At 43.4% G+C, this 22,155-nt stretch overlaps 1 protein-coding gene across 1 annotated transcript; it reads right to left on the reverse strand.

Moving 5' to 3' along the window:
- Positions 1-861: 861 nt before the first annotated feature.
- MGST2 (microsomal glutathione S-transferase 2) lies at positions 862-18,388 on the reverse strand. The gene is made up of 5 exons (XM_019730713.3): positions 18,213-18,388; positions 13,663-13,762; positions 4,727-4,797; positions 1,565-1,646; positions 862-1,090 (listed from the first exon to the last, which is right to left on the reverse strand). Exons 1-5 carry the CDS (start codon positions 18,268-18,270, stop codon positions 961-963), a joined length of 441 nt encoding a protein of 146 aa, XP_019586272.2. The 5' UTR covers positions 18,271-18,388; the 3' UTR covers positions 862-960.
- Positions 18,389-22,155: the final 3,767 nt, after the last annotated feature.

The following is a 22,155-nucleotide window of genomic DNA, read 5'->3' on the forward strand; positions in this document are numbered from 1 at the left end:
TTGTAACTTCCTTTGTACTCACACAGAAAAAGAGAAGTCTTATTCAACAGCTTCTTGAAGAGGCCCACATCAGACTCAAGGCTGGCCAACTTTCTTCGGAAAGATTAACAGAGAGCTCTTTTCTGCATGTTAGCCTGGGTTGTATATGCTCATAATTCCATTTTCCTAGTGTCCCTGAGGACCATGAGGTGGACTCATTCCTATTTTACAGATGAAGAAAGTGAAGAAGGTCGTGTGCAACTGTGTCAGCCAGTGACTGACATAGGTCCCCAACAGCCACGGGCCCCAAGCCCCACGGAACGGACTCAGGGGGTGCATCAGGACGCAGCCCTGTCCTCCAGCCCTGACTGTGAACCTCCTTCCCCTGCCAGGGGCAAGAACATTCACTGAGCAGAGTTCCCTGCATGGTTCCTTAAAACGATATGCCTTTGCTTTCTTTTTCCTTTTTTCTTTATAAAGTCCAGTTCACAGCCGAATTTATTTTATGCCATTCGTTGCTGACTCTCTTCCTGGGCTACTTACTCTGTGTGTTTGCCTAACGTCCCCCACGTGCAGCCCCTTCTGTTGCTTTCCTGCCACCTAGGCCGTGGGCTCGGCTGCCTTATCAGCGTCTGTCTGGAACTTTCCATCAAGAGAGAAGCCGTCTCAGAAGCAGATGATGGCAGTGGTCCACAGAAAGCCACATATGGGCCAGGCTGCTTGCTTCCCCAGGAGCAGTCACGATTTCAGCAAGCCCTTCTAAAACCAGGGCTCAGCAGGCTTTCACTGATGAGACGAATACATCCCCTCAGTTCTCAAACAGATAGGGAATGTATTCTCTAAAGTGTGTGTTTCTACAAAACCGTTTCAAGAAAAACAAAATACAGACTTTTATTTTTTAATTGAACACGTGATACCATATAGCTAAGCTTCAGAGTGACAACATCGTCTGCAAACATTAGAGCAAAGAGAGGGGGAAAGTTAGAAGTGCCTCAGTTTCTTGGCAACGTTGAGTTCCAGGTATTCATCCAGAAAGCTGTTTGCAATTCCCAGGGCGCCTAGGATGGTCAACAAGGCCAAACTCCCCAGACTCAGCCGGAACCCAGCGATCCTGCAGGGCGGATGAGGGAGACACTGATAAAAGGCTACAGTGATGACGCGGGGATGTCCTGGGGTAGCCCACTGACAGTTGACACTGCCCAGAATTTCCATGGTTCTGCCATTTGAAGATTTTGATTCGTCACATAAATTAAAGGGGATGCCAGCCACAGAGTTAATTGGTTCCTTTGAACATTCAAAGGATTATTAAGGCTGGGCAAGATGATTTCCTTAGTAACTTTTTGGAGATAGTGCAAAATTTTTGCAACGGTTTATAAAGTGTAGTGGCCAAAGAGCGCTCTTTATACTTGCCTTTTCCCGTCTCATGCCTAGTTTTGTGTGAGCTGGTGAGACTTAGCCTCAGGCCCCAGAGATCACTTTTCCCATCACAGCCATCAGTGCTGTTAATACTCTCAGGAACAGGCAAGAATTCAGACTCCCTCCTGCTACTTTTTTCCTAAACACCCAATTCTTGGGTTCTCCTTACCTTTTTTTAGCAGCTTCCGAATATCCCGAGAAGAACTGGTGACGGGCATATATATACACCAGACCCAGACAAGCAGCAAAAACTATAGAGAAAAAAATAGAAAAGATACAGAATTTAATGGCAGTCTCTAAAAATGTGGTGTGAAAACCGGGAAAATGCTCACAAAACATGTATCTGACAAACGACTTGTCCAGGATATAGAGAGAACTCCGACGGTTCAACAGTGACAAAAAAAAAAAACTCAATTTTTTAAGTGAGCAAAATGAATAGACGACTCACATAGGAAGATGTAAATGTACCAATGAACACATGAAAAAATTTTCCCCATTATTCAACATCATTCAATATCAGCAAACTGTGATTTAAAACCACAATGCGATGGTACCATGGCACACCCACCAGAATGGCTCAAATTTAAATAGAGTGACAACACCAAATGTTGGTGCTATCAGAATCCTCAGACATTGTTGGTGGGAATGCAAAATAATACAGCCAGTCTGGGAAAAGTCCTGGTAGTTTCTTATAAAACTAAACATACTTTTGGCCCAGCAATTCCATTCCTATGTATTTACCCAAGAGAAATGAAAGCACATGTCCATAAAAAGCCTTGTACAGAATGTTCGTTGCAGTTTTATTCACCATAGCCAAAAACTGGAAACAGCCCAGAAGTCTATCAACAGGAGAACGGATAACCAAATTGTGAGAATCATACAATGGAATATCACTCAGCAATGAAAGCAAACAGATACTTGCAACAACATGGTGAATCTCAAACACATTTTGCTGAGGCAACGAAGCATTTGACAAGAATACATACTATATGGTTCCAAATATGGAAAGTTCTAGAAAGGGAAAAACTAAACTAGGATGTAAAACATCAGAACAGTGTTTGCCTCTGAAAGTGGTTGACTGGAAAGGGTATGAGGAAACGTTCTGATTGGTAGTCATGTTCTGTATCTTGACAGGAACTTGGGTCACACAGGTATATCCACTTGTCAAAACTCATCAATTGGTACATAAGATTTGTGGAGTTCTTGAAAAATAAGATTTACCCAAAAGAAATGTAAAGTGTGGTGTGATGTTCTGCCATACTGTCCAAAGAAAAATATCACTATCTTCACTATATGAGGAACCCTCTCTCTCTCTTCCTCTGAACCTCACAGGTGCAAATTGCCAGGGACCACTTGGAGTCTATCTGTGGGACTCTGATAGGCTGGATAGAATCAAATTCATTATGTTATTAGGTCACAAACATCTCTTTCGTTTCTACTATATACCAGGTATTATTCTAGGGGTTGGGGTTAGCAGTGAAATAGAAACAAGCTTTTATGGAGTTTATCAGCAAAGACAGACAACAAACAAAGAGAGAAATAAGAAGAAAATTATAGCTTTGAAAGTGCAGTGAAGGAAATAAAGAGGGAAAGGACAGCGGCAACAGGAAGAGGTCGCCTTTAGAAAGCGGTGAGGGAAGGCCCCTCTGAGGAGATGACACTGGTGTTGGGGCCTGAAGGACAAGAAGGAGGGGGCCAAACACAGAGCTGGAGAAGAAGAGCTGGTACAGTTACCTGGCGCCCGAAGAAGGAGAGAGATTCTGAGCATGCCACAGTTTTGAAAATCCCTATCTAATGAATCACCCCCACGAAGCCAGTGAGAACTATTCAGGGGCAGTGAGTAGGCAGCTCACTTTGGATGAGAAAGAACGAAGAGAAAATTACAACAAGAAGATACTGGAGAAATCCTTTCCTGACAGGCAGTTGGCCCATCACAGCGACATCCAAAGGGTGGAATGGCAAAGACTCAGCCCCATTATCAAACGGCACTTTTCTTATTAGTTGTTAATGTGGTCTCACCTGACAAGGAACGACCGCCATCATTCGTGCCCTTAAGGGACGAAAGTATGAGTTGGAATAAAGTTAAAAAGTGTTTCTCTCAAGGACATTTTATCTGAAATTCCTCAGTTGATAGTAAAAATTACAAGAAGGAGGTGATAAAATTACAAGAAGGGTTGCCTTTGGAAGCAGCTGGATTTCAGTTTATTTAAGTCTTAGCCATCAAGGGTCAAACCCAAATGAGGCAAGCAGAGTTATCAGAAAGCCAAAGGGATTAAATTTCTCTAACTAAGGTAGCTGGTGCTGGTCTGACCCCCTGTGAAAGGGACAGGCAGAGTTTGGGTAAAGCCCTCAGCTCACCAAGGATACCCGTCAAACAGAAAGTACATGTTTGTAGGGTGAAAAGGCGGAAAGGATTAAGAAGTACAAATTGGTAGTTATAAAACAGTCACAAGGATACAAAGTATAGCGTAGGGAATATAGTCAATAATAGTATAATAACTGCATAGTTATTATGCCAGGTGGGTACTAGACTAATCGGGGGGGATCACTTCATAAATTATATTAATATCTAACCACTATGCTGTACACCTGAAACTAATATAAAATAATACTGAACGTCAACTGTAATTCAAAAATTTAAAAAGGAGTACATGTGTAGAGTTGCTATATATAAACAATAGCACCACATCCTTGGGAAACTGAGAAAAGGTACATGGGTTATTGGGTCAAATACTAACAGACCGTGCTCTGTATTTGGAAGCTAATTTTCTCCTACATTGGTGAATGAAAAGTTGGACAAATTACTTAACCTCTCTCTACTTCAATGTCTTTATCTGCAAAGCAGGAATTAACTATAGAACCTACCTCAAAGGAAGGTTTTTAATCTTATAAATCCTGTACATGAGATAATACATGTATATCTCATGTACAGGATTTATACAGGATTTATACCGGGCAGTGCCTGCTGCATAGTAAGTGCTCAATAAATATAAACCATAATAATTAGGGTGATTGTTCATTCTGTGTTCTGTTCCTGCAGATAAATTAGAATTTTAGAGAATCAGATCTGAAGACAAATTTCACGTCATTTTGCATTCTAGAGTGCCCAGCATTCAGTCTGTTCCAAGTTTTAAAAACAATTACTGAATTAAATGAGAATGAAGCCAAAGGTAGCCTGTCTGTAGCACAGTACTCTGATACACACAGACATTGCGTGTTTTGTTTAAAACCATTTCCAGGATCCATAGATGTGTGGTCGCTTGTCTGCTCCTTAATAGTTCTGAGAACCATAAACCTCATTAGAACAGAGTTGACTGCATTTTAAAATTACCTTGGTTGAAATACCATCCAGCCATCCACAATGTAATCATGAATATGGGGTAATACTCCACACAATTTTGCCTGCAGGAAAAAATAAAGACATGGGTTATTTTATAAGAAAACTGTACTCCAAAGCACTGAGCTTTTATCTGGAGGTGAAATATCCAGTCTCTTCTCACAAAAATAATCTAAGAATTTACATAAAGAGCTTAAATTATCCTTAGATATAAAATTAGGGGTTTTTTTGAGTTAGGACTCAAATATTGTTTAAATCTCAGAGCAGGGCCAAGAATCACTCTCTTGCATACAAGTTGCCGGGAATAGAAATTAATCACAGCTCTTTTCCAAAAGTCAAACCTTGAGATGGTCATGATGGTGAGCTTAAAATCATTCTGTGTCTTAGCTAAAGAACCCAGAAAATAACTCAACTCATATTAAGTGGATTTCTTCCCCTCCAATTCCCTCACATCCATTGCCTTCTGCTTGAGTTACTCAGCACATTTTTTTTTTTTAAATGGTCTTCAAATAATTTCCCTAAAACCTCCTAAAGTAAAGGAATGAGCATATTTCATTTCCATTTTACAGAGGACAAACTAAGGCCTGAGAGCCCAAGCTGACTGAAGCCTCGCAGAGAACCAAAGGTAGACTGTGTCATGTCCAGGTTCCAAAACTCTGTCCTAATGTCAACTCACATTGCCTCTATTCATAGAAGACTTGGATGGAAAATTTGATACTATTTTAAGCAAAAGGGAACAGTTCTCTGGGAACTATAATTAATGCATCTGCACCTAGCAAAGGGAAGAAAGATGAATTATATTCCTCTTCCTTCCTGTGCTACACCCCCCAGTGAGCTTAGCTCAGTTGGCTGAATTCTTTACTGACAATATCACAACCAGAAAGAACTTGAAGGTAATTTGTAGTGAGGTCTTGAGTGGATCCTGGTGGAAGAGTCACAGCACACAAGGCGATCAGTGATTCCCACATGTCCTTGAGCTTTAAAGCTTGAGCACTTAAGGTTATGCACAACTGGCCCAGAAATAGTTGATACTGGTTCTTGAAGACCATGGGTGATGTCTTTTTTTCTTATTGAAAAAATAAGGGGTTTTGTTTGTTTGTTTTTGCAACTAAGACGGTGACATAGGAGGCTCCTGTACTTCTCTCCTCTCACAGACTCATGGAATGAATAACTACACACAGAGCAATTCCTTCTGTAAAATCCAGAAACCAGCTGAGTGACTCCTACACATCAAGCAAGACAGAAAATACCCACACAGTTTTATTCTTATAAGAAAAGGCTAAGGCACCCTCTTGCCATAAACACCGCCCTCAGCACAGCGCCGTACATTCTGGAGGGAACCCTCAATTCCCAGCTTCTTTCTGAGGACACATCCTGTACCCCAGTTCTTAAGATTTCCAGCTGAGGTCTGAGCCCTGAAACACCTTGCTTTGAAAGCCAGTGGGGCTCACATCCACGAGACCTACAAGGCTTTGGGAAGGATTTCAGCAGAGTGGTGGCAGGGACCCTCCCTGAAGCTGCTGGCCAGGAGGAGCTGTGACGTTGCACACATCCCCTGGGGCTCCGGGAAGTAACTGAGAAGATAGGGGAAGGGGGTGCTGGGTGAGCAGGCGTGGTTAGAAGCCATTGAGATACAGGCAAGGATGGGACTGTAATGGCATCTGAGCTCGGGGGGGGGGGGGGGGGGGGGGGGGGGGGGGAGAGCCTACAACGTTTGGCAGTTTAGCACCATGTCGCTGCAGCTTTCCACCCCAAGAGATGAGTCCCTCTGTCTCCTACAAGCAGTTAGTCATGCGGGTCTCCCCTTGACCTCACGTTCCAGCTGGGCTCACTGTACTTTTCTTCTGGTCCCTCTTCTATTGACCTTCCTTAAGCCCCAGGCCCTCTGAAATGAGGCTTTGTCCATTTCCTGCTATTATCTTTCAGAGACTGAAAATGATTCTCTGACCCCCAGTTCTGGGGCCCTGCTACTGCTAACAATCTTCTCTGCTGCAGCCTGCTGAGAACACCTGGTATAGCCAGGCCTTAAGATACCTGGAGTCCCATTCTACCTGCTTATTATGACCTCTTCCACCCCCCCCTCCAGCATGTGACCATATTCTTCTACCACCACGGTGTGTCCTAGAACAATGCAGCCACAGTAAGCTGTCCACACACATTGTTTAATTCAAGGGGACCCCACTCTGAAAATTTCTCCTTAACCTTCCTATTGGTGACTAATTACAGTTACATTACATGAACACCAAAACGAGAATAATTATTGGTCTCTTTTGGATGTGAAGGCAGACATATTCTGTCGTCTTATTAAAGGAGAGCCTCAGGAAAAATCATCAAATGGGACAGAAAACAGCTGGTAGCAGCTGTGTTGATTTTCCCCCCTGTGGGAAGGGAGAGCACGGGTGCTTATGACCATTGATGGACCACCCGCTTCCCTGCAAGTCCACACGGAGGGAAACCGAGTCTGCCTCCCCACTTGCTCATAGAGCCCCTTTGCATAATAATCCTGTGCTCTGTTGATATTTAAGCTTCCCATAAAAAGATTAGGGAGAAGATTCTCCTTTGTCGTAGGCAGATGTCACCATGGGCCTCAAATTCTACACAGAGTGATAACAAAGAGAGTCTTTGTTGGAAGGACAGTTGGGTGTCCCGCCATCTTGGTTTGCCCTGGACTGAGAAGGTTTTCAGAACATGGGACTTTCAGTTTTAAAACCAGGACTATCCCCAGTAAATTGTCCTGGTTTTCCTGGACTTGAGAGGTTTCCTGGGACACAGAACTTGGAGTACCAAAACCGAGGAAGTCCCAGGCAAACTGGAACAAGTTGGTCATCTTAAAGTTTGGTCTGGCGGAGCCTGTTGAGACTGAGTAGTTACAGCTGCTGAAACCGTCACGGTCCATCCCAACTCCAAGTGAACCTGGGCCGTGGGATTCAGGACACGTGACCACTGCAGATTCCCGCCTGGGTCCGAGGGCGTAATGGGGGGAAGTCCCAAACTAAGTACCATTTGGAACCTGTCTCTGCAAAATTCTGCAAAGTTCACCTTATTTTGGAAAAAAGAATCAATGTGTGGCCAGGCAGCCCCAGTTCTGACAGTTCCTAAAACGCTAGTCTCCAAATGTGTTTAATTGCATAGCCCTAATGGTTATACAACCCTCATAACAGTATAGACATGTCCTACTGTAGCAGAGGTGCTAGCTGACAACAGAGGGAGTGAAGCTGGTGGTGCCGTACGGTAGCTGCCCAGACAACTACACTCCCAGCCGCCTTGGATTTCGGTGGGGCTCCCTCTTGCCAAAGGAAAGCCAGCAAAAGTGAAATGTGTCACTTCTAAGCCAAATGGTTAAGTAGCTGGTGTGCCAAGCTCCCTTCCCCCACTCACTGACTGAATGGAGACAACTCTGAGGACCTCAATGGGGACAGACCCCTCAGACAGAAGGAGCCTCGGCCTCAAAATGACCATGTGCCCAACCAGGAACACCCATATTGAACTTGACACGAGCAAGATATAAACTCTCATTGTGTTAAACCACTGGGAATATCAGGTTGATCTATTAACACAGCTAGTACAATCGACTGGAAAAGAATACCGTATACATTATAAAACATACACAAAATAGAAATTAAAGGATGAAATTTTAAGGATAAATACAAATAACGGCTCCAATGTTTTCCTCACCACCTCCCCCACCCCAAACAGTTTACTTAGTACACCCCCCTCAGGGGACACACCACCTGGGAGACCTCTGACTTAAAACATTTCTGAATATCTTTGCTATTTGTTACACAGATTTCTAACCAATGTGTAACAGGAAACTTTGTGTATAACAATCTTGTTCATAGAAAATCTGAACCATTTGCCCAAAGGGAAAACCTGATCAGCTGTAGCACATTTCTAGTGCCATGCTCATGATATGACATCTTTTAAAAAAATAAAAAACAATCAAGACAACTGCTTCTTGGGAGGTTTTCCTCTCCCAAGTGTGTGTTTGCCTTTTTTTCTCCTTTTGTTTTGTGACTCTGTGTTCTGAAGCAGTGGGCTGCATGCCGCTGTGAGCTGCTTGCCCTATTAACAGATGACCCAGCCTCAGTACGCTGGCTTTCGACGCTGGGAAGCCTTTTGGATTATTACACTGACTGGGGGGTCAGAGCAATAGGTTAATATGCTTAGAAAAGTCTTGGGGATGAGCGGTTGCTGGAGTCAATCTTTCTATAGACTCATAACTGTCTAAATGGCTCCTTGTCAAGTGAGCCTTGTGTGGACACACCAGAGAGAGGATCGCTGATGGCAGGAGGGCATGACTTTACCCAACACTCTTCCATGGCACTGCTGACAAGGAAGAGGATGAACAGATGAGAGAGTGAGGCTTGCAGTGCATCCAAATTCTAGCCACCCACCTTTCGTCCCCTCACGACCTGAGACTCACCCAGCTTGTGTGACAAAAGCTATTTGGTAACGGCACTAACTGAAAGTTTGTCCTCCCTGTAATTCATATGCTGAAGTCCTAACACCTGAAGTGGCTCTATTTGGAGTAAGGAAGTAATTAAGGTTAAAGGAGGACAGAAGGGTGGGGCCCTGATCTAATTGGATTGGTGTCACATAAGAAGAAACAGCAGGGAGCTCTCTGACACCCACCACTCACTCTCCCCGCCACCCCACACACACATGCAGAGAGGAAAGGCCATGTGAGGACAGCAAGCCAAGAAAAGAGAGCTCTCCCCAGAAATCGAATCAGCCAGAACCTTGATCCCAGACTTGCAGCCTCCAGAACTATGAGAAAACAAATGTCTGTTGTTGAAGCTACCCAGTCTGTGGTATTTTGTTACGGGAGCCTGGGCTGGCTAACACAGGTGGTTTGTGGAGCAGGATGCTGGAGTTGGAAGAACTCATCATTTAGGGTCACTCTCTCATCCTGGAGATCCCAGCCCTTCGTAACTCAGTGGATAAGTTCGTCTTGTGCTTTCAGTTAATGTCTGAGATGGATACACTTGTAAGAAAAATGCAGGTGTGTTTATTGTTTCTCTTTTATTTAACTTTTCTGTACTTACTACAATAGCAGGTGACCCACATTTCTATAATCCTAGTGTTGCAGAATATTTGAAAAGTACTGTCTTTGTAATATTGCTAAAGAGTACTCAGATTCATGATGATTGGGTGTACTTGTGGCAGGTGAATTCTAAAACAGGAACTGAATACATCAACAGTAAGCAAACAGGAAAGCATTCACAAGAACTAAGTAGGAGGCAATTCCTCTGTCTTACCCAGAACCATGAAACCATTGTTACAATATCACATATACCTCTAGGCTCCAAGTTTAGAAATCATATGAAAAATTTGAGTCTAAAGATAACCAAAAAATGTTTAATGATTGAAAAACAAAGCCAAAGAATTAGCACTACCTGGCCTCAAAATACAGAAGATACAAGACACTTAATAATGATCCTTAAGAGGGTGAGGTCAGCAGCTATTCTTCTCTTCCAGGGAGAATAGAATCAGAGGAAATGTATTTAAATTGCAACAAGATCAGTTTATGACATGGATCTACTTTTTAGATTTATAAAAGCCTTTAATCTAAAAGGATAAAGATGCTCGAATTAGACTAGATAGAAGTTTTTTGTTTTGTTTTGTTTTGTTTTTAAAGATTTTATTGGGGAAGGGGAACAGGACTTTATTGGGGAACAGTGTGCACTTCCAGGACTTTTTTCCAAGTCAAGTTGTTGACTTTCAATCTTAGTTGTGGAGGTTGCCATTCAGGTTTAAGTTGTCCTTTCAGTCTTAGTTGTGGAGGGCGCAGCTCAGCTCCAGTTGCCGTTGCTAGTTGCAGGGGGCGCAGCCCACCATCCCTTGCGGGAGTCGAACAGGCAACCTTGTGGTTGAGAGGATGTGCTCCAACCAACTGAGCCATTCGGGAGCTCTGCGGCAGCTCAGCTCAAGGTGCCGTGTTCAATCTTAGTTGCAGGGGGCGCTGCCCACCATCCCTTGTGGGACTCAAGGAATTGAACTGGCAACCTTGTGGTTGAGAGTCCACTGACCCATGTGGAGCTCCAACCGCCTGAGCCACCGGGCCGACCCCTAGATAGAAGTTTTTAAGCTGAGCAATAACATGCAAGAATGGCCTTTGGTGAAATTATAGTTGCTATTTTTGTAATTATAAAAAAAAAAGCATGTGTTCTGACAAAAAACTGCAAAACTCTGGAGCCAGTCACCTCTAAGTCCCTCCCTGCAGGAAGGGAAGAGGGATTGAATGAGGTCTCTGGAAAAGGGACCCTGAGCTGGTAGTTTGGGTAAGTTAAGCTCCATAATAAGCATCTCAGCTTGGCAAATAAACATCCAACCTGAGGCGACCCTCAGACAGGACTCAGGTACATCAGTGTGGTCAGAGGGACCTGCAGTGATTGCTATGAGATGCCAAGTTCCACTTAAAGACGGAATTTGTCATAACATCAGACTGTTTGGCTACGCTTTGGGCAAAGCAGCAGGAGAAAGGGGTAGGGAAAAGCCAACAATTTCCATGACAGTCAAGGCTGTAAGGAGGCTGAAGGGACTCAGGGCTCTGGTCCAGGAGAGCCAGAGGGGAAAGTGCATTCCCTCTCAGGACCTGGCAGAGCTCGAGCGGACCTACCTGTGAAGACCGGAAGAGGTAGCCAAGTAGACTTTGGAATGTACTGGTTGTCCCAGGGGATCCTGTCCTAACTGCCTCAGATAAAGTCGAAATGACTTCACTAGCAATGAATCTAATCTGATTTGGCCAGACTTAGTCTAAACTTAAAATCTAAGGCAAGAACTGGGCTAGTGTTGTGGACTCTCTAAGAAGACATTCAGGGAAAGGAGCAGGGCCGTCCCCATTCATTCTTCAGAGAGAACCCAGAACAACTACTACTGTGCCCTTACAGCTATTTTATGGCTCCAAATGTCACCCCAACTATTAGCTATTATTTTTTAACCCCTCTCTGTTCTGCCGTGATTAATCAAACAAAACACTTCTAACAAGGAAATTGGGTTTGTATGCTATTTTATAAACAGCAATTTAAGAGACATGCTTGGAAATGGTGTCTAGCTTTCTTCCTAGGACAAAGAGTCTAGATATAGAAGAGGAAGGAAAGAGAGAAATAACTTGAAAGAAAATCGAATTTGTGGAAGCTATGTGAATGAGCATAGAACCAGAGGTGATCCAAGGATTTAGTCTGCTGGAAGCCCAGCAATTCCCCAACAGGAAGTTCTCAAATGATGAGAGACAAAGTGGGAAGATGTGGATGATTTTTATAAATAGTGCAGTATCTCCCAAACTTCAAGCATTAATAGATCATGGTCAAAATTTTAACCTCTCCATATACCACTTACTATTTTCCTATAAATCAAAAAAATTTTTTTTTACTTAAATAAATTAGGGAAAATGAAATTTGATATCACCACAAGTGGAAAAAGAGTATCACTTTCTAAATAAAGGATAAATATAAAAATCTATCCCATGAAAACAAGAAGTTGCCAAATTCTACCGATTGCTGCAGGGTCTGACTACATACAAGTACATGAATTACTCTGATGAAACTAAATATTGATTTTGGAGCGTGGGACAGACTGGCACCAAACCAGTCCTTCCCACTGGCATAACCATAAATATGCAAAGACAATTGAAATGAAAATGGCTTTCCCATCATGTGGTTCAATGTTATGTAAAATCGTACCTTGGGTGTAAAGTTTCAGTCAAGTAAGAGGAACAAGCGCTAGAGATCACTGTACAACATTGTACCTCTAGTTGACGATAGGGACTTTTAAAAAATTAAGAGGGTTACATATTCTTACCACGAAAAACTTTTTTTAAATTATCATGTCTATGCACCTATTCAAATGATGTCTTCTACTACCAGTGGTGTTCATCTCACCTTTTCAGGCCGAGGAAATAGTCTGTGCCGGCCTCCTTGGAACAAATAGATGGACAAGAGACCAATGTTGTCACCTCAAGGATCAGAACTTGCCCAAAGTCACTCAAGACTTAATAAAAAGCCTGAATAGCCCAATTGGCATTAAAAAAAAACCTTAAATCCCATCGTTTAAAATGTTTCCACAAGGAACACATCAGGGCCTCATCATTCCACACGCACATTCTAACAACTTACTGAGGTACTTATTGGTACACTCTTCCAATCTTATTAAAATTCTCTGAGAAAATGATTCTCTAACTTGTTCTGTAAGACTAGTATAAGCTTGATATCAAAATGAGACAAGGACCACACAAAAAGGAAAATGAGAGGCCAACCTCCCTCGTGAACATAGATGAAAAATCCTGAAGTATTAACAAAACAACCGAGCGACGTAGTATAAATGGTGATAGGTGCCATGTTTTTAAAAGCACTTCGTTTGGGGGATGAAATACAACGGGAGCCCAAGTGTCTTGCAGCAGGCAAACTCATGATGCTTATGCTGGAACGTTCTGGGTGGGTCTGAAAAGGCCAGGAGAACCAGATGACCAAAAACATCATGAGTGTATGTTTAATAAAAGCTTTCTCATTCTTGCGTGTTTCTGACTTGCGGAAATGGTTCGTGGGCAGAGGGTAATGCCAACCCACCTCTGTTTTAGAGAGGAGAGGAGAAAATAAAGATAGAAAAGTGAAAATTGATAGTGTAACTAATACAACTTGAGGCTACTGAACTCTTAGGGGGCTCTTTGACCTCACTGCTGCGCTGAGAGATGTAGAGCAGGCCCTCCTAAGATCCCAGCCTATTTTGTAAATAGAATGAATCTGTGTATTACCTAAATCTGTAATGTAGGTAGGTAGAGACTCCATGCACTGCATACCTCAAGCATCAAGGGTCATAAGAAGGGTCTTGGCCATGAGGAGTGGTTATGTCTTCTCTGCACATTGTCGTCCTAACCAGAATTGTGTGTGTGTGGCCAGCCCGGATCCCTGGAGGGTGGGAGAAGCATTACTTACTGCGCACGAAATATTCTCTCGAATTCTGGTGACCCAAAGACTGCCGGGGGTGTAATTTTGTATTTTAATCTTGCCCTTGCTACCTGCAAAGCAAAATAACCTGCAAGGAAAAAGGAATTAATGTTAAAAATATGCCACATCATTATTAATTAGTAAAACGCAAATTTAAACCACAATTAGACACCACTACATACCTATCAAAATGTCTGAAATTTAAAAGACAGGTTATACCAGTTAAAAAAGACAGACAGGGGCCGGCCCAGTGTCTCAGGCGGTTAGAGCTCCGTGCTCCTAACGCCGAAGGCTGCCGGTTCAATTCCCACATGGGCCAGTGGGCTCTCAACCACAAGGTTGCTGGTTCAACTCCTGCAAAGGATGGTAGGCTGTACCTCCTGCAACTAACAACAGCAACTGACCTGGAGCTGAGCTGCGCCGTCAACAACTAAGATTGAAAGGACAACAACTTGACTTGGAAAAAGTCCTGGAAGTACACACTGTTCCCCAATAAAGTCCTGTTCCCCTTCCCCAATAAAATCTTAAAAAAAAAAAAAGACAGGAGAGAACATAAGAGCGACTGAAACTCTCATAACGTGCTGGTGGGGATGTAAAATGGTACGACCACTTTAAAAAACCATTTGGAAGGGATGTTTTAGTTAGATATACATAGACTATATGAGTCAGCCGTGCTGCTCCTAGGTATTTCCCCAAGAGAAATGAAAGCATATCTCCATACAAAACTTGTACACAAACATGCACAGCATGTTATTTGTAATAGCCAAAACTTAGAGACAACTCTGTTATGGTTAATTTTAGGTGTCAAATAGGCTACGGTATGGGACTCAGTTGTTCGGTCAAACACCAGTCCAGATGTTGCTGTGAAGGTAATTTTAGATGTGATTTATATATACATTAAAAGCCTTTGAGTAAAGCAGATTACCCTCCTTAACATGGGTGGGCTTCATCCAATCAGTTGAAGACCTTAAAAGCATGAGGTCTGCAAAGAGGAAGGAATTCTGCCTCCACGCTGCCTTCAGACTCAAGACTCCTGCTGGAATTTCCAGCCTTCCAGCCCACCCTGCAAATTTCAGACTTGCCAGCCTCCACAATTGCATGAACCAATTTCTTAAAATAAATGTGTGTCTGTGTCTGTGTGTGTGTGTGTCTGTGTGTGTGTGTGTGTGTGTGTGTGTCTGTGTGTGTGTGTGTGTATGCATATAGTGCAGTCCTTCTGTTTCTCTGCAGAACCCTGACTAACACAGATGTCTATCAACAAGTCAGTGAATAAACAAACCGTGGTATATGTATACATACATACAACAGTAAAAAGGAATGAACTATTAACACGAAACAACATGGATGAATCTCAAAATAATTAGGCTGAATGAAAGAAGCAAGATCAAATAAAAAACTGCGACCGGATAATTCCATTCATACAAAATTTTCAAAACTGCAAGTGAATCTACAGGGACATGAAAAAGATCTGTGGTTGCCTAGAGATGAGGAGGGCCAGAGGGAGGATTATAAGAAAACTTTTGGGAATGCTAGATCCGTGCCTGACTCAGTTTCCCTATTATAAAATGAGTGTGACTTTGTTCTCCTTTGTTTGCTGTATGGAAGGTGCATTAGATTATCAAACCCCATTGCATTTTATGATTAGTTCTGTGAACCTCTTTCAGTTTCAGAGCCACACTTTCTCCTCTGTTCAGTAGTTCTCAATTCCTTAGCTTCCTCCTTTTACCCCATAGTTAGTTCTGGGGCCTTTTATGTCCCATCAGATTGTTTCTTCCAGTTTCAGTTCCTTACCAGTTGTCCCCAACACTATTTTGGTCCCACTTGTTTTAGTACTTCCATATCCATTTCCTACTTGCTAATGTTTTAAAAATAGTTTCCTTTTCCACACCAAGTTTGTAGTTTCATTCTCTCACTGTGTTACAGAATTAGGGGTGATGTGTTTCTTCCAGAAAAGCTGGGCTCAGAGGGCCCACCACGTCCCCATAGGGAAATTTAATCCCTAGAATGGCCCTGAAACACGGTGCCATCTTCTCCCCTCTGACAAGAAATCGGTAAATGTTGAACCTGGTTTAGTAAGGGCTCTTGCACCACTTTCCTTCCCCTTGACTCCGCTGTGCTACAAATAAACTGCTGTTTGGGATTTAAAAGCTGGAGCTGAACGTATAAAGTGTGTAAATGCTTTGGGCTGGAGTCCATCCCCTTCAAACTGCAGTCCATCCCCAAAGCCTGAGAGCGTAGAGGGAAGATAAGAAAAGTGTGGAACCAAACCAAGCACCAACTGCTTCCAGCCCTGGGCTAAATCCTTTCAAGGCAGCATAGATTTGGGACCCATGAGACCAGTGACTCATGGGCCCAGCTGGAGCCAAAAAGGAGATCCATCTGCTGAGGGGGAAATTGGGACGTGGCTGTTCTGGACCCTGCTTCCAACTCACTCCACAGCCTTGGAGAAAACCCTTGGTGAGGCTTCTCATTTCCGTCTGTAGATTACACATTAGCAATGGTGCAAGAACCTGGAGCTTCCGAATGAAGCTGTGAGGAAGCGAAAGCTTTGCAAGTGCTCTAGCCTGTGTCTTCCTCTAGCCTGTGCGTTGCACCTGGCTGGCCCCTGTCTATAGCGGCGGCTGCAGCAGTGAGGAATGTGCTTCAGCAAAAGGAAGACATGTTTGAATACTCAGCCAACCCAGCCCCAGGAAGGAGGAGTCAGTTGGGCCAGCGAAGCCCCAAGGGGTGGAAGCCCGTCTCTGTCCTCTCAGATCAGGGGCGTGAGAGACACGTGGCTACTATTGGGACATGATGAGGGTGGAAAGGCTATTTCACCACTTCTTCTGGAGAGCTTCAACTTTGTTTCCCTTCTTATGAGTTGATTAAACATGGCTTGAGAATAGTCTTTTGCTTTGCCTGTCTTTCCTCTCTCCCTAGCTTTCTCCAGAGGGACAGGTGCACTGGGGAGACCACCCTCCACCATAACCTCCCCCCACCCCCAGCCACAGCTCTCAATCCTGCAGAAGCTCCTGTCTGTGGGTAAGCAGTGAGAATGGGACTGACATGCTGAGCACCGACCCTAGGCCGGACACCCTGGTGGGCGTTTCTTACCCAGTGACCTATTTAACCCTTTCTGATGAGGACACTGAAGGATGCAATACGCTGGCCAGAGGTACCCAAAAGGTAAGTTGCTGGAATGGAAAGATACAAGGTTGTCTTCAAAAGCTGAGCTGCTTCTACTATGGCACATGCTGTCCCGTCTCCATTAACACCAGACTTTTGTAGAAGCAGCAAATTCTGGTTCCTACCGCCAACTAAACAGCAGTCTCTCATCTCTCTTTCACCTATCATTAAACATTTCCTGTCCCCCAGCAACCACCATTGGCCCAGGCTGCTCTCCTCTGTCCCACCCCCACCCATGCCACCCAGCTGCCAGACCTTCTGGCTACAGTTCACATCGTCCCCTGCACCCACCAGCACACAGTAGCCTTCCTGTGCAAACGGCAGAGGCTCTGTCCGCCTGGGGGCATCTGTGGACCTTCTCCTGTGCTCCTGCCGCGCTGCGATGAGGGCACACGTGGGTTGGCAGCGCCTCTGAGTAGGTCTATGTGAGTGAGGAATCAGCATAGCCGACTGCCTCCGACCTAAGGGCTCCTTAAATCGCTAATAAACATCCTGCTCTACTCCAGAAAAGATTGGGATTCAGACCACAAAATGTGTGTCTTAAGTTATAGCATTTTCATAAATCCACAAAACAGACTGGTGAGGCAAGACACTGAGCACGTGTACAGGCTGGACTTTATCCTAAACGGTGGTGCCCTCATGCTTCTGGGTTCCGGGCACAGCCCACAGCCCTGCCCTGCTTCCTGGTACAAGCGTACTTGGAAAGATAAGTACGTGTACGTGGTAAGAAGTCTTGCCCACCAGTGCTCACTCAGACCCTTTCCCCCATTTAGCAGGTAAGAGAATATGAATTGAGTAAATGTGGTCCCCATGGAGAAAAAGCCCTCTATTTAACCAGGTAGTTGGGATATTGAATAACCCTCATGGGAAGGTGCTTTAAAATTTAGAATTAACTACTTAATCTGAAGCTCATGTTTCTGCAGATTTTTTTTAACCTGATAATCATACCTGCCATAGGCAGTTTGTTTAAGAAAATGCATTCATTAAAAGATCAGGGTTTAAGAAATCACAGCCAGAGTTTACAAGCAGGTACAATTAATATTTATAGTCCATTTCCCCCAGGTTACCACAATGCTAAGGGGCTTGAATTGGGCTGTTGTAACCACCGATGATGCAGAAAGGCTGGGCTCAGAGGTCTTAGGTCCCCCCATGGGGAGACCTCATCCCTGGAATGGTCCCAATCTCTGCCCATCCCAGGGAAAGACGCACTGATGACCCTAAGCAGACTATGCTCTTTGGAGCACACAGGGCCACCAGCACGGAAGTATGAAACCACAAAAGCAGACCTCCCTTTCTCTGCCACACACACACACACACACACACACACACACACACACACACACACACACTGACACACTGCCCGGGACTCTTACTTTGCTGACAGGCAGACAGGACAGAGACAGCAGCCAGCAAGATTGAATTCCCAGCCATCTTCCACTTGGAACGTTCTGCTTCGCGGAACAATTTGTAGTACTCAAGAGACAGATAACACAGGCACTTTCAACTTGGCAATGCTGACCTTCCTTAAAAGGTAAACAAAGCTGGAGGAGGGAAAGAAAAAAAAAAGATGATTCAAGCGGCTGAGTGACCTTTGCTCTGGAACAGGAACAGGAACCGGCAAAGCCGGCAATTCTGGGGCTGCCAGTCACAGGTCTGCATCTGGCCCTGGAGTCGCTTTCCTGAACTTGATTTCCATCTGCCTGGTCGCCAGTCACAGGCTTCAGGGTTTGCCTCCACATCAGCACCCACTGTTAAACCCTCTTCTCCGCCAATTCAAAAGCAATTTCCCCTCCCCCTCTGCCAACTTCTGGACCCCTCTAGTCCCCTAGGCAGCTCCAAGGCCTGGCGTAGACTGTTCTCCTCTCCTGTGGGAAAAGTAAAGGTACGGAAGAACTTATTTAATCCCATTGAGATTTAAATCCTCATTTAAATTGATTCTAACTTTATTCCCCAGTAAATGGCAGACCCAGAATTTGAACCCAAGGCTAGTAGATTCTATTCTGCCCTGTTTCCTGTACCATGATGCCTCCCACTGTCACCTTGACTCTATCTCTTCAAAATTGAGATAGAATTGATAATATAACATTGTGTTCGTTTTAGGTGTACGACATAATGATTTGATATATGTATGTATTACGAAAGGATTACCAGCATAAATTTAGTTAACATCCATCACCTCACAAAGTTAGACATTTTTTTCTTGTGATGCAACTTTCAAATATACAGTACAGTATTGTTAAGTATAGTCACCATGCTGTACACTACATCCCCAGGATGTATTTATTTTATAACTATTTAGTTTATGTCACCATTTAAAAAACAAACAAACAACAACAACAACAAGAAAACTGGGATACATGTTCTGAGAAGAAAGAAGAACCTTGAGGCGAGAAGTGGACCACTATTTTAAGTTCACCTCTAGTAGGAAACAGTGCACAGGACGCTGCAGGGCCTCTCCACTGTGGGAGCAATGATGCCCCACCCTACGCAGGTGGAGGCAGGTCCTGCCACAGTTCTGCCTGCACAGAACTCAGTCCTCACAGCCCCGCCCCGCTGTCAACACAATCATTTTGCTCTTTAAAGACGCAGCTTTCCACAGAACAAAGTTGGGGTCCCTTCCTCATCTCACCCCCCTCCCAACCACCCCCCACCCCTCCTGCCAGCTCACTTAGAGGGAGCCCCCGTGCCCGCAGGAAGGCCAGTGTGTGTCAGCCTCACACAGGCTTGCACCGAGACACTTACTGATGACACAGCCCAGGGCAGGATTCAGAGCCTCAGTTTCTTAAGAGGGACTAATGAAGGCTGAAGGGACGTTTAAATGAAATAGGGCAGTGATGAGGCCTGAATCGGTTAACATTTATAAAGCACTTAAAATAGCACACAGCATCTAAAAATGTGTTCCATCTGTTTGTTAAATAAACACATAAAGTATCTAGAAAAGTACTTGGCATATTATTTACCTAATGTTAAACGATATTTGTTAAAAGGTAAAAACCATGCCTCTCATACAAATATAAAATGAAAACACATCAAAGATTTTACTGAATTTGTTAATGAGGGAACCAGTATGACATCTTAACCAGTTCAAAGGAAAGCTCAAAGAACAATATATATATATATATATATATATATATATATATATATATATATATATGTATATATATATACATATATATATATAGTGGTAAAAAACAAAACTCAACTGAGCACATTTTGAAGACCTCCTTGGCTTTACTCATTGGTTCATGAATAGGGCAGCATCCATACCAGCAGATAGAAAGGAGCTTCGAGGAGCGGGGCAAAAATGAAAGACTTTTACAGGCAGAAGAAAGCGGGAACAAGGAAGTTATACTTGGTAAAAAAAAAAAAAGCAAACTGGTTACTGCAAACTCACTTTCCTTTATGTGGATGGCAGGGGTTTATCAGGCAGATTACCTACCGTGTTTCCCCAAAAATAAGACCTAGTCAGACCATCAGCTCTAATGCGTCTTTTGGAGCAAAAATTAATATAAAACCCAGTCTTATTTTATTATAATATATGACCAAGTATAATATAATATAATATAATATAACATAATACCTGGTCTTATTTTACTATAATACCGGGTCTTATAATATAATATAATATAATATAATATAATATAATATAATATAATATAATATAATATAAAATATTATACTGGGTCTTATATTAATTTTTGTTCCAAAAGACGCATTAGAGCTGATCATCCGACTAGGTCTTATTTTCGGGGAAACACGGTACCTAGTGCTGATAAGGCGATTCCTGATTTTCTGGTGGAAAGTTCCATTTCTGGGACAGCCAAGACTGTAATTAAGTCTTGGTTTGGTGATGTGGCATTCAGTGTAAGTGACTCCACTTGGGGCCTGTTGGCTGGTGTTTTAACAATAGGGACTAAGGAATGCCGGAATTCATTTCCAAATCCTTGCAAACCACGTCTGCTCACAATGCCCTGTTGGTCTCTGCAGGTTCCCTCCTCTATTCTTGAAACCACTGAAGACCAAGACTATGTAAGACAATCCTAGAAGCCCGGGACAGCACCAAAACTCTCTTCTTGTGTATTTGATAGAATGCTTTTGGCCCTCAGCACGCGGCAGGGATTCTAAACTGCAGGCCAGCTGCCCTGAAGCCATATCACCATCTGCTGAAATAACTTCCCAAATGCCAGGCATCACAGGAGAGAGACGGGCTGGGCCTGCGGGCAGGCAGAGGCTCCCCAAGTAAGAGAACTAGCAGGACAGACATGAGCAGGGAAGTGGGGCCCCTGGCTGATGGCCTCAACCTGTGGGTATTTACAGCTCCTGTTTTGACAAACTCGGGCACATCCATACTAAGGAGATAGTTTTTTAGAGAAAAAAACAGACAACTCCAGAGTGACCTTCTTTGTCTCCCCCATTGAATTGCCTTCCTCCCACTTTGCAGACAAATCCTGAGATTCCTGACTTCTCCCTGCCAAGGCCAGTCAGCTCCCAAACCCAGGTCCTAAGAGATGGTTGATACAATGAAGAAAACATGTCCCAAGGGCTTTGAAGCCCCATCTTTTTGAGTGTGACTTGCTTTAATAGATCTTGAAAGCATAGATAGTTTCTGCCTCTAGGAAGGTAGGAAGGTTTAGAACAATGGAGCTTTGGATAATGAAATGTTTACCACCTTCTGTGGTGATAAAACTTCCAGATGATCCCACAGTCGAAATACTGCCATTGCATTGACAAAACCCACAAAGCTTTGGGTTTCTCTGTACATTTTCCCTGCCTGTGCTGAAGGTGAAAAGCGTTTTCCCTGAATGTCATACACATAGATCGTTCTGGTGTGTATCACATTCCTTACATTTTTGTAAGAAAAAAAAACAAGGAGCAGAATATTGCTAATTATTGTAAAGTGTTTTAAAAATATTTAAAAAAAATTTTTTATTAGTTTCAGGTGCACAAAACAATGTAATAGTTAGACATTTATCATTTATATCCCTCACACAGTGACAAACCCCCTCCCCCCATCCACTACCCCTCTGACTGACACACAGACATTGCATTTCCACTGTCTCTATTCCTAATGCTGTACTCCACTTCTTGTAAATATATATGTATATAAAATTGTAGTTGACATTCATTATTGTTCAGCTTCAGCTTCAGGTGTACAGAGCAGTGATCAGGCATCTATATCGTCCCTGAGGTGGTTTCCCTAAAAATAGTTTTATTAACCTATACATACTCCAAAGAAACCTATAAGGGTTTCTGAGGGTTCAGTTTATTAGTTAATCATTGTTACCAAAATTATACTCTGGCTAAGGCAGCATAGGG

This window comes from Rhinolophus sinicus, chromosome 15 (assembly GCF_057876585.1).
Source record: "Rhinolophus sinicus isolate RSI-liver-muscle chromosome 15, RSI-T2T, whole genome shotgun sequence".
Taxonomy (NCBI): domain Eukaryota; kingdom Metazoa; phylum Chordata; class Mammalia; order Chiroptera; family Rhinolophidae; genus Rhinolophus; species Rhinolophus sinicus.